This window comes from Nematolebias whitei, chromosome 3 (assembly GCF_014905685.2).
Source record: "Nematolebias whitei isolate Nwh7 chromosome 3, NemWhi1, whole genome shotgun sequence".
In the NCBI taxonomy this organism is placed as follows: Eukaryota; Metazoa; Chordata; class Actinopteri; order Cyprinodontiformes; family Rivulidae; genus Nematolebias; species Nematolebias whitei.
Window position 1 is genome coordinate 10,659,982 of NC_056500.1, and position 12,849 is coordinate 10,672,830.

At 42.5% G+C, this 12,849-nt stretch overlaps 1 protein-coding gene across 1 annotated transcript in view; it reads right to left on the minus strand.

Annotated features, from left to right (window-relative positions):
- The window catches only part of mknk2b (MAPK interacting serine/threonine kinase 2b), a gene marked incomplete in the record, with an annotated part of 12,383 nt that extends 368 nt beyond the window's left edge, over positions 1 to 12,015 (minus strand). Inside the window, 14 exon segments of the mRNA XM_037697983.1 lie at positions 6 to 919; positions 1,011 to 1,051; positions 1,141 to 1,305; positions 1,390 to 1,584; positions 8,103 to 8,198; positions 8,336 to 8,391; positions 8,514 to 8,618; positions 8,708 to 8,781; positions 8,944 to 9,023; positions 10,433 to 10,530; positions 10,611 to 10,712; positions 10,831 to 10,918; positions 11,250 to 11,470; positions 11,898 to 12,015. Of these exon segments, the coding sequence (XP_037553911.1) occupies positions 646 to 919; positions 1,011 to 1,051; positions 1,141 to 1,305; positions 1,390 to 1,584; positions 8,103 to 8,198; positions 8,336 to 8,391; positions 8,514 to 8,618; positions 8,708 to 8,781; positions 8,944 to 9,023; positions 10,433 to 10,530; positions 10,611 to 10,712; positions 10,831 to 10,918; positions 11,250 to 11,300 (1,425 nt within the window).
- Between the last annotated feature and the right edge of the window lie 834 nt (positions 12,016 to 12,849).

Here is a 12,849-nt window from a genome sequence, read left to right on the forward strand (position 1 = left end):
GGGGGGGGGGGGTTCATGTTGAACGCAGAAAAAGTCTTTAGAGCAGCCGTGAGTGGCTGCACCAGGCACAGACAGCATTGGTTTACAGCCCTTCTAACCCTCCCCTCCCCAAAATGTAATCCTTTCGACAGAACAGCCTTCATCTTGCCATATTGCATAAACTTGTACGCATCTGCAGACGGCCCAATCACGCAAATACATACAGGCAAAGAAAACATTCGACATAACTTAATTCACAGTGGTTCCAGTTGTAACGTGGGAGCAGCACAACAGGTTGTCCTTTGGTGTCTGAGCTTAATTTCCAAGATAAATATTCTGACTTCTGAACAGAGTTGCATGAATAAAAAGAAATTATTTTATCCCAAATCTTAACTGACCCCCTCCCCCCAAATAACCCGTGTGTGCACATTGTATGCAGACCCTGTGCTGATGTGCTTCTGAAACGCTGCATAAGGACAGAAGGCAGAGAAATGGCTGCAGGGGCAGCCTCCCTCTGTATGACGACGCATCAATGCCTGAATTGCAAAGGAATCGAGGCCCGCCAGACAAAGAGAGGAGCCAGAACAGAGGAGGGAGGACCTCGGAGCGCTCATGGATCTGGAGGTAGAGCTTAAATTGAGGTCTAGAATTCCAGGCAGACAAAGTTCAAGCACAGTCCCCCACAATAACAAGAGGGGCCAAAAGCTGACACAGCTCTGTGGCAGAGACGGGACCGCCCTTTGGCTGGCTGCTTCGCTGCCTGCGCCTGGCCAGCTTGGAGTCGGATGGAGGAGAGAGGCGTAGGGAGGAGCCTGAGGCAGGGACAACAAATGGGACTTGCTGTTGCTGTTGCTCTTCCATGCCGTCTTGTTCAGCCAACTGCCGGTTCACAGCCATGGCCTTGTCAGCGAAGAAAGTCAAATCCCTGGCACTGCTGGTTCTGAGGAAAAAACAAAACAAAACATGAATAAAAGAAATGGTGTTGGAAAGATGTGATCCCCCCCCCAAACATCTTAGCTCTGCCTTCTTACCTTTGATGCAAGATGGACGTTGATAAAGTGTCGAATACACCCTGAGTAGAAAGGAGAGAGATGTTGGAACATTAGAATCAGAGTTAACATTAAAACCACTTGTGTCCACATACGAAGAGGCTCAACTTACCCCTTGCACCCAGGGGTGCTGCAACACCTGGCTGGCACTCAGGCGTTTTTTGGCATCCCGAACCAGAAGTTTGGAAATCAGGTCTTTGGCACTTGGGGAGATGTGAGCCCAGTCCTTCTCAGGAAACTCGTACTTTCCTTCCTGAATACTTTCAAACAAAGTGTTCTGGAAATGAAAAATATTCAGTTATTTTTTTTGTTTGAACCATTAACGTTTTTATTTAGTTGTAAGACAAAGTTCAAGCATTACCTGACAGATGTGACATGGTTCACCCAGCTCCCATCCACAATCGCCACCACAGCGACCTACGAAGGGTGGATAACCACTTAGCATGATGTAGAGGATTACTCCAAGGCTCCACAGGTCACAGCGTTTGTCGTATATTGTAGCCTCTTCGCTGAAGGCCTCAACTACTTCAGGAGCCATGTACTCTGCTGAGCCACACTGAAGAGAAACGTAAAAATAATACATTAATATGAATATAATCTAATGCAGCTAATTTGTGTAGAAAGCAGCTCCGAGTCACTGTTTAGGTCCTGAAACTTTACACAACAAGGATAGACAGAACAGACAGAAATTAGGCCAAAGAGTGAGCAGGGAAAGAGGATTGGTTTTTATGTGGAGCCACAGCTCAGCCCTGGTTAGTTACATAACCTCAATACACAAAGACCTAATGTTTTTGGATTTGGAGTACAGAAAAGTGAAGCAGTCGTTAATTCAACAGGACAGTTTAGTTCTCCCCACCCCCCAAACCTCAACTGAATTTCTACAAGTTTGGACCCATTACATCCTCAATATACCCTTTTCTAAAGCTGCAGCCTACAGATAACCACAGACCATCTCCTAAATAGACAGACGGCCCCACTTCCTTTTATTTTAAAGGGGGCATGTTTACACTGAGCAGGCATTCATTGTGCCTTGGTACCATAAACCAGCTGTCTCTAAACTCCACCTACAGCCTGCTGCTTCCTTATGTAATGAAATTCACTGCACAGGAATCTCATCCCAGACAAAGCTTCTTCTGTCACAAAGTCCCATCCCCCACCTCTTTTCCACCAGAAACACGCCGGGAGTGTCTATTTACACAGACTGGTCCCAAGGATTCATGCCAGGGGCGCCTGCACAAAGTTTTTAAAAGGGTGGACAGATGGGGCCACTGCTAATCATGAGATGGCACATCTAACCTAAAAACAACAGAAAATCAGGAGTTTTATGATGCTGTTGCCATATATAGGCTAGTTAAAATGACTGAATGCCAGATTTAGTTCACCAAATCAATGTGCTCTGAAAGCAAGTGTTCTGTGCATTTAGAGCAAACGCGTATTATACCATTTTCTTTACAGAGCACTTAAAACAGCAACAAGGCCAACCACAGTGCTGTACAGACAGAAAAACAGGCAACATACAAAATGAGGTAAATCAGAATATATCCATCTCACGCAGAGAACTTGCAGTAACATCCTCCCTAAAACCTCTCTTGTAAACTGCACATCGAGACAGATTCGTCTGCATTTCAGCCTGGGGTATTTCCAGAAACCATGTGATCAGTCAGACCATATCACTGGTGATGACACACCTCTGCTGTTTGTACACTCCAGGATTATTGCAGAGGCTTACAGGAAGGAAACCTGTTCCGACATGCAGGCGCACCGGCACTCGTGACAACACACACACAAAGCAGTTCCTTGAATAAACTAAGCCGCTTGTGTGTCTTGTCGTCATGCTCCACTTCCACGCCTTTTTTTAAACTACTGCAAATAAGTCAACATTTACCAAATGCGAGCACATAAATCATTTTACCGAGACTTGGACAGTCATTCAACCTTTAGGCCCTGTACACACGTAGCCGGATATCAGGAAAACCGAATAGTTTATCATGCGGTGTGGCCTTTCATCCACACGTGAACTCCGGTTGATGTAACTATAAACGAATAATAACAAAAACTCCGACCAAAGTGGAGATTTGAGAAATCTCCTCTTTCGGGTTTGCGTGTGGACTTTCGGAACCGGAGATATGCGCATTATGTCTGCGACAGATGGTGCAGCGCGGCGCTGACGTCACATGTGCGACAATTGTTTTTGTTTGCCCATTCATTCGGAGGGAAAATGACTGCGTTTAGGGAAGTACTAATTGTAACGCTGGTTCAGGCAATTTTTGCTTGCTTGTTTTTACAAGCACAACTGCTCCAACAGATGGAATTACAAAGGAGAAAAAGCGTTTGGCGTTCAGCTCTTTTACAGCAACTATCCCTACCGATACGGAGGCACAATACCGCCATTCAGCGTCGCCGTCGCCGGTTTTGGATCAGACCTGGACGCACTGCTGGCTGGTGGGAAAACTTTGAGAAGGAAATTGTTCTCCCACAGGAATGGCGTGAGAACTTCAGAATGTCACGGTCGTCATTACTGTCGCTCTCGGAGTTACTCCTTCCTTACATTCAAGGGAAGAGTACTGTAATGCGATCTCCAGTCTGTGTGGTCAAAAAAGTTGCATGCACGCTATATTATTTGGCTGACGAGGGAAGACTGCGTAAAACGGCCAATGCATTTGGCTTATCAAGACAAGTAGTCTCAAACATAATTAGAGAGGTGTGTAAGGCTATAACTGTGTACTTGGGACCATCTTACATAAAAATGCCAACAACAGAGACTGCTGTGCGTGCACTTGTTGAGGGATTTGAGCAGGCTTATGGTCTCCCTCAGTGCCTTGGAGCTGTGGATGGGACTCATGTGGAGATAAAGCAGCCATCAGCTAATTCTACAGAGTACCTAAATAGGAAGGGGAGGTTTTCTCTTAACATACAAGCCACCTGTGATTACAAGTACAGCTTTATTGATGTAGTTGTGAAATGGCCAGGGAGTGTGCATGATGCCAGAGTTTTTGCTAACTCCACAATAAACACAAATCTGAAAAACATGAAGATTCCCCCCTGTCCAAGACAAATTGTGGAGAACGAAGACGCTATACCCATTTACATACTGGGTGACCCTGCATACCCACTTCTACCTTACCTGATGAAAGAATATGCTAACGGAGGAAGCAATGTTCAGGAGCAGTACTTTGGACTTTCGTTGTGCCGAGCTAGAATGGTGATTGAATGTGCATTTGGAAGACTAAAAGCCCGATTTGGAGCCCTGAGGAGAGCCATGGACATCAATATGAACGATCTTCCATTTGTTATATATGCATGTTTTGTGTTGCACAATTTTTGTGAGGCATCAAAAGACACTGTGGATGAAAACAGAATAACTGAAGCTATTCAACATGACAGGAACAATCAACCGGACACACAGCCAGTGGTCAGAGGAGACAGCTTGGCAGCAGAAGGAAAGCGGGTCAGGAGAGTCCTCACTCAGTGTCTGGATCCATAAACACAAAAACCTGTGAACTATTTAGCAGACTGCGTTGTTTTTTCATAAAAAAACGTTATAGTTAGCACCATGTATGTTAGAGAATTTTTAAATTGTTTTGTGCAATGTTATTGCATTTCATTCTATTAATGCATGAAAAGCTACCACCCAGGATTTAGATACATTATATAATAGTTTGTAGCTCATTAGACAGACTTTTAAGTGAAATGATTTTACTTTTCTCTCTTAAAATTGGACCTGTAGTGTATTAAATAGTGCTGCCAATACTTTCTGATGAACATGACTGTATTTGTAACTGATAAATGTCATATTCACAAAAATTCACATAAAGAAACTTGCTTTTAAAATGTTTGTCAATTTATTCAAACGAACACACTTAACATGTTCTTATTTTGTGTTTCATTTATGAACAGATCAGATTATAACAGATCTACAACAGATAAAGCTTTTTAAACATGGGAGAAAAGCAGCACAGTTACTGTACACTTTTAAATCAGTGATGCCCAAGTCCATAACTTGGGAGCTACCACAGGTACATTTCAGCTGCATTTTCTTCAACAAACCAGTATGAAATAGCTGATTTCAATCATCAGTATGTATTTGATAGTGGTGTTTTGGAGAAATAAATACATCTAAGTAGCAGTAGCTCCCAAGGACTGGACTAGATCACCACTCTTATAAAGATTCACGTAACAAAAATGTAAATAGTTAAAGTATTGTGCAATTGCTACATTTTAAGCTTTTCACAGTATGTATAAAAAGATAGCAAACAGAAAAAAAAAACACTGTCAGAGTAAATAACACTGTGATTAACAACCTGACATGTGTGCAACCTTGTGCAAAAGTGGAACTTGTATATACTTAACTGTACCAGACTTGTTTCGATGTATAAAACAGTACTCTACTGGTCACTAAAAAGGGCCTGACTGAATGAAAATTGGTCAGTGGCTTCAGCAGGTGTGTGGAACACAGCTTCAGTGTTCATAGTGTTTCCTGGTCTTGTGTTTTGACGTGTTCTGTCAGAAGTGGAGTTGTTTGGGTATGGGTAATTTGCTGAGTTTTGGTGGACAGAATGGTGGGCCATTGTGTGCGAATACATCGGACCTCTTGGCTCATATGGCATGTAGTGTGGTGGTTGTGCAGGTGCATGAATGACCTGTTTCAGAAGAGAAAACCCATCAACAATCGATGTGGTAAGTCTTTCCAGTGTATTGGACATTTTTGAATAGTTTTCGGATGCTTTTTGTTCTGATGTCTCAATGATTTCCACCAGTCTCTTTTTCACACGCTGGTCTTCCTCAAGAGCATTCAGCCACTGGGTCTCAGCAGGCAGCTTTCTCCTCAGACGGTCGTGTCTGTGTCCTTTTAGTTTTGCCTTCAAAAGAGAAATGAAAATCATCACAATTAAACATAAAAAAGTAAACCTGGATCATGTTGATGTTGTACTTTTCACATCACTTCTACATAACAATATGTAATAACAGCGTATCCAATGTTTGCTATATGTCTTAAAGTGTATTTTGTACCCACCACCCCATCAAACTAATGAATATGTAGGCCTAACATAATATGAGATGAGTAAGAGCATGATGGTGTCATTTCTTTTTTGCAATAATAATAAAAATAAATCAGCAACCCGTACACAGTAAAATATAAAAAAACATCACATTCCAGCCTCCACTACACACCTCAACTCTTGCATAATTTTTAACACACATATTGCCTTAACTGTATTTTTAATAGCAACACAATTCAACAAACCTGTTCCGTGAATTATAGTACATCCAACAGATGAACATTTACAGCAAAAGTACTTTTATTTATGAGGAATGGACAGAAAAATATACGTACATCAAGCAGGTCTCTCCTCTCCTTTGAAGTAGGACCCACACTGCTTTCATTATCAGACCCTGTGTCTGCTACATCCATGGTAGTGGAGGAAGAAGATGTGGATGGTGAGGGTAGGGTCCGAGAATGATCCAGGTCAGCTGTTTCACTACCGGAGGATATGGTAGTACTAGCTGGAGAGCCACCCCAGATTTGTTCGCACAGTTCGAAGTACAGAAGAACCACTCGACCGTGTCCACTCCTGCGTCCTGTATCAACAGCATGGCGATATTTACCTCGGACTGCTTTCATTTTTGTTGTTAAATTCCCGCGCGTGATGTCGGCATGTGAATGGGGAAACTCGTCGGAGGACTCCGTTGGGTAATGCTCTAAAAAAAGCGCTAAAATATCAACATACTTGTTCTGACAGGATTCCCAGTCGACATTTTCCTGAGTTTTATTAACTTTGTACTCCAACACGGTATTTAATAGTAGTTCAACCTCGCGGTCTGTCCACACAAACGAACCTCCAGGCGCCATGATTCAATACTAACAGGAAGTTGTGGTTGCTTTGAAGGGTTGTGATTTGCTGATATACGTTTCACCTTTGCACTACACTGCCTCCTATGGGTTGGGCATATTCTTTACAACGCTCTGTGGTGAACATCACCGGGTTCATGTAGACGATCATTTTCTCTATCCGAACATGTATGTACGGCGATATTTTTTTGCGCGGATATTCGTTTTTTCAAACACCAGGCTACGTGTGTACAGGGCCTTAGTGGAACTAGGAGACTGGGGCTGCAAGTGCCGATGGGAACATGAAAATCAGATAACGCTCAGGGATCGAGGCAACAAAAACAAGACAGAGTGCACAGACTGTGCATTTGTCCCTCCCCCACCGCTGGTTTAACCAATCACAACGCGGTTGCTAAGCGTCAAGGGAAAAAGACCATAATTTCTAGAATGAGCACAGCAGCCATTGTACTAAAAAAAACAAAGAAAGCGCAAACTAGCACAAGTGTGACTGGGGGTGGGGGGTGAACAGTCAAAAGAGCCCAGCCTTCACACCACATACAAAAACAAGGAAACGACGATTGCATTTGGATGCAACCTTGAAAGTTGCATCTTCACTACTTTATCATAAATCCTTGCGTTTCCCCTTTGTTTCAAACGTCTCTTTTTAAAGTTCTGGACACGCTCCATAAAGCTCCACGTGTTGAAAGTCGTCCAACATTCCTCCAAGCTCAAACACCCTTCACCTGCTCCGTTCAGTCTACTGAGCCCACCAGACAACCCGCTTGTCGACACACCAAGAGAGCCTGCCAGTTCAACTTTACCAATCCTTTGAAGCACGCTCGTTTGGACACTGTTCAGAGGCGATGCCTTTTAAACAAAATGAAGGTTAAACAAGCTGTAACCTCCAAACTCATATTTACTACTGATACGCAACAGGACGTTGACTTCAAGGGCTCCATTTCACAGAGCTGCTGAACTTTAGCAAAGGTAATTTAAAATTGGGAACATTCAGGAAACAATTCACAGCATTTTCGAGGAAATACAGACATGAACCGACATACCCTTAAATCTTTCTCAATCTGTGACCCATCCTGCAGCTAACGCCACTGGGAATTACCCAATAGGCAATCAGCTGGATTCAATAAAGATTTCCTTTACAACCTGAAAAAACACCCTTCTTATCCACAGCAAGGACAGTATCTGTGGCCTCGGTTAGATACAACAAAAAAGCAATGAGAACTTACAGGAGTGAGTAGTTCAGGAGTAGAGATGGGTGAGCTGTCACTGTTCAGCTTGATTCCACTGCCCAAGTCAAAGTCACAGATCTTGACTGGGGAAATCTGTTAAAAAAATAAATTAATTAAGACAATTCCAGTATGGGGAAAACAAGAATGGCGATAGGCTATCGCCACTCAGAGTTTATTACGTTATATACCCCCATTAGTTGCTCTTTGAACCAGTAAGGCTGTAAACTCACCTTGTCTGCCCTCTCACAGAGAATGTTTTCAGGTTTCAGGTCTCTATGAGCCATTCCTGGTGAAAAACAAAAAACATCCAATAACTTTTCTCTGTTAAAAGACTTGGCTTATGAGGTAAATGTTAGCAATAGCTGCTGTGCCATTTTAGCAGTAACCAGTTGAAGCCAGTAGTCTTACCTTTGTTGTGGAGGAAATCTAGAGCACTGGCAATGTCGTACACAATGACGCTGGCTTCCTGTTCACTGAAGTGCTGTCGCTTGTGAATTTGTGCCAAAACTGACCCTAATGTTGGGAGAACAAGCATGATTTGGTTGGTTTTAGGACTAAAATAAAAAAAAAAGAGCAGAGAGCAGCTGCGATAATTCACTTACCTCCTCTGAGTTTTTCAAACACCAGGTAGAATTTGTCTTCCTCTTCAAAAAACTCAACCAACTCCAGGATGTTCCTGCAGTGAAATAGGGAAAAAAATAAATTAGTAGGAGCTCCAGTCAACTTTTAATTCCTGAATTTTTTTTTATATATATTTGGGGGGGGGGGGGGGGGCACAACATTGTTAAATGGGGTATGACCACTAAATACGATTTGAAATAAAATAGCAACAAGTTACCTGTGGCCCTGGCACTGGTAGAGCATCTCAACCTCACGGAAGACTCTGCTGCGGCTGTGACCTGGTCCTTTTTCAATGATCTGAAACAAAACAACCATATTAGTGAGAAATAATCACCAATCTTGCAAAACTTTCAAAACAGAGCTCATTTCTATAATATTTAGAGGTCTGACATTTTGTTTGCACTAAAGTAAAAAGGTTGCAACTTCTAAACTTTACCCCATTTTTAGCTTCCAATGATTCTTAGGAGGGCATAAGTGTCTATTAACATTCCACAACCTTCTGCAAAACAGTTTATGATAACAGAAAATGTTTTTAAAATAACCACACTGCCTGGAACTAAACCACAGAAAGGCCAGCAGCTGCACGATACGCTGCCAAGAGAGTCAAGGATAGACTGCTGACACCAAAGCAAAGGGCCTGAAATTTCCAGCCCTGGTTGGTTATTGTCTGATCGGGAGGCCGTGCTTGTTTTTCTTCCTGGAAGCTGGATTACAGCTGGTATTGAACCAGTGAGGCCCATGTTACCGAGAGTGTCTAGGAATAACAAGACTCATGAGCAGCTGAAAGCACGGTTGCAGTTTTAATTAATATAAAAAAAAACTGGCTCAGTTAAGACATGATATTATAGTTTTATTTGGTTTATTTGAAGTTTGAAGAAAAAAAAAAAAGAGACAAATACATTATAAAAAGGGGGGCATAGCCAAATTACCACAGAGCAGCTTACTGAATGGAAACTCGCACAAAAAAAAAGTATGTCCAAACATTAACCCAGGATTGTGAACCAATAGCTTAAAGAGTCGGCGCTCTGAGACAATCACAGCCGTCTGCTTGTCCTCGAGTCTCTGGAGCTTTGTTACAACTGCAAGATGAGGAGCGCATATAAACCCACCACAAAACGGCTACGTCTGGAGGGGGAGGGGAGAGACAGGACATCTGGCAGCAGTCTGAACCCTCCTCCAAGTCTCAGACTTCAAACAAAATTAAACCAGTTTGTCTTTTTTGCTTCAAGACCACAGAAGTCATGACGTGTATCCACGTCCACACCCCGTGTAGGAGGGATTAAAAAGTTTTTAACTGTGCCAAGTGAGAACAAAGCAGCGTAAACACCCAGGGTCACAACCCTCACTCGTCACTCACCCATTCTGTGGGTTTTGTTTTGGAACAGTTAGCAGTACATAGTGTTCTCACTATCAGCGTCCTCTATAGGCAAAAAGAGTAAAAGGGGGTGTGCGTATACAGCAGACTGCCCTGATAGGCTCAAAAACTAACAACAGAGAGAGGAAGTATCAAATGGCCCCAGCAAGTTACATGCTCGAAACAGTGCAAAAGTAGCACAATGGAGGTCCTGAAGACACCCACTACAGAGAAAGACATCCTGCTTACTAAAATACTGCATTTGGAGAATTTTAAACACCATATCTACTAGACAAATAAATGTTATGTAGCAACATTAACATCTGATATGCATCGTGGTTAAGTGCCTTACTTTGACAGCATACTCCTTGTTGGTGATGAGGCTGATGCACGCTTGTACTTTGGCGTAGGCACCCTCTCCTAGCACTTCTTCTTGCAGTCTGTAGACGTCTGTGGCAGGATGACAGTACATTTATTATTCAGATGTTTGGTTAAAGTTCTCCATAACAGCACTGGAAAGGGATACTTGCCTTCAAATCTTCCAGAGAAACTGTCTGTTGCTCTGCAACGCTTTTTCTTCTTGTTTCTCTTCTTGGCATCAGGAATGTCAATAGGCTGGCTGGAAGGCATGTCTGACAAAAACAGCACAAACCGTTGAGTGCACACAGAAGGGACTAGACCGAAATCTTGGCATTACAGGTTTAATGCGTTATTGTTTGTACTGATGCAATTTAAAAGATTTACACTTACCATGTCTTGGGGAGGAACCAAAATTAAATGACTCAATAAGATGGGATCCATTTTTAGTGAAGTCCTCCGATTCAAAGGGATTTTGTCCCTAAAGGGCACAAAAATATGTTTGTTATTGTGTGCAGACTTAAAACTAGGTCGTAATCAGCAAGCTATAACTGATAAAAGGTTCCTGAAAAAATAAAGGCAAAGTACAATTTATACGTCCATACCAAGATAAGAATTACAGATAATGCTTGAGGATGATAGAAAAATTCTTAAAGAGCCCCAAACACATTTAAGCTATCCAGTAATTAGATGCACGTGCCATCAACCCTTATGGGACAGCAACAGAAGCGCTTATATTTAGCAAAGCTGATAAAGGTGCCGATTACAAACTTCTAAAAATGAGCCATTATTTTTAGTTCGGTTAAATTCACCTTGAAGGAGCGGTGGAATCCGGTGACTTCGGTGATCTTGTTTTGCACCATTTTTCTTTTTATGTTTGGACTTCTGGAGGGGGTTTTGTTGGAAGGATGTGCGGCGGCAGTGGTTTGCGGTGTATCGGTTTGCGCTTCTCCGAAACAAGAGTCGTTTCCGAGAGACAAGCGATGACACTGCGCTGGCTGGTCGGCTCGCTGCGGCGCTTTAAACGGGAGCCCTGAGTGGACAACACAAGAACCGCATCGTTAACGCCCCCGTCACTAAAACAATTCACACAAACGGCTCAACCGCGAGGATGAAATCTACACCATTAAAAAAAAAAAAAAAACGATAATTTGATTCAATAGCTAATTATTATCAAACGGCTAAGTATTATTGCATGTTTGAAAAGCACGCTGCCCGCAGTGGGTAAACGGCTGCAACAGGGAGGCTAACGCTCACTGCTAACCTAGCATAGCATGCGTGTTGACGTAGATCAGAATTTAACGACAAATAACGGTTATCTAGTGCTTTAATGTGTTATTGATGCAGCAGAGTAAATAAATTCGCCAAAACCAACTTTTAATATAAAAAATTAAGCAAGGAAGCACAAAAAAATTTAATAAATCAAAAATAGCTGCAATTAGCTCGCTCGATGTACTCACTCCCGTTGTTAATTTTACAGCTCCAGCGTTAGCGTCGTCGTTGTTTTTCGCCCCACTGCTCCAGCAGACGCTGAGGGCCGTCACAGAGGTGCTCGCCTGGTGACTTTGTGCGTGGAAGGTGGCTGGAAAGCTACAGCGTGGGTGTTTTTATAACCTTCTTTGGCTCCGCCCTCTCCGAAACAGCGTCAACTTGTCAACGCGCTAGACGGATCACGTGCTTTCTAGAAAAGGAAACCCTGGCAAGGTTCCATTTCATTTTTACAGTATCCTATTATTCAGAGCATTTTTCCTAAAAATAATACAACAGATCAGCAACTAAAGGTGGCACACAATGACAAATAAAAATATGGACTAACTAGGAATGTCATTTAAAGGAATATTACATTTTAGAGTTACGTTTCTAACACAAAGGTCGTATACTGCACGAATTGGTACGCGACCAAGCGTGCTCTGTTTTGTTTTAGAGACCTCACACAGCCGTACGTGTGGGGGAAGGAAGCGGAGTACGTGCATGTGGGCACAGTCAGCACCTCCCAGTGTTCTGTACGATTTTAGCGGTGACGGAGGGAAATGGGTTGATAACTGGACTCAAATCACGAGCTGTGATTCTGCAGCAGAGCAAAACAAAGCAACAGGAAAATTGTTTTGTTACAAACAAGACACAAACGGTTCCATCTCTTTATATGTATCTATAAAAGCAAAGGTAATAAAACACTGAATCATACCTTTTAATTTCACAGCTGCATATATGACTAATGACTAGAAATCCCCGCCTGCTCTGCGCAGCCTCACATATCCTTCCATGCAACACTTCACAGAGATTGCAGCATTAGATGTTTTTTTTTAGTATAAGAAACTGGATATAAAGTTAATGTGAGCATAAATATGATGCAAGTGTGTTTTTTTATTATAATGCTCAAAAATATTTTCTTTTTTTGGTTGCCATGTTGCT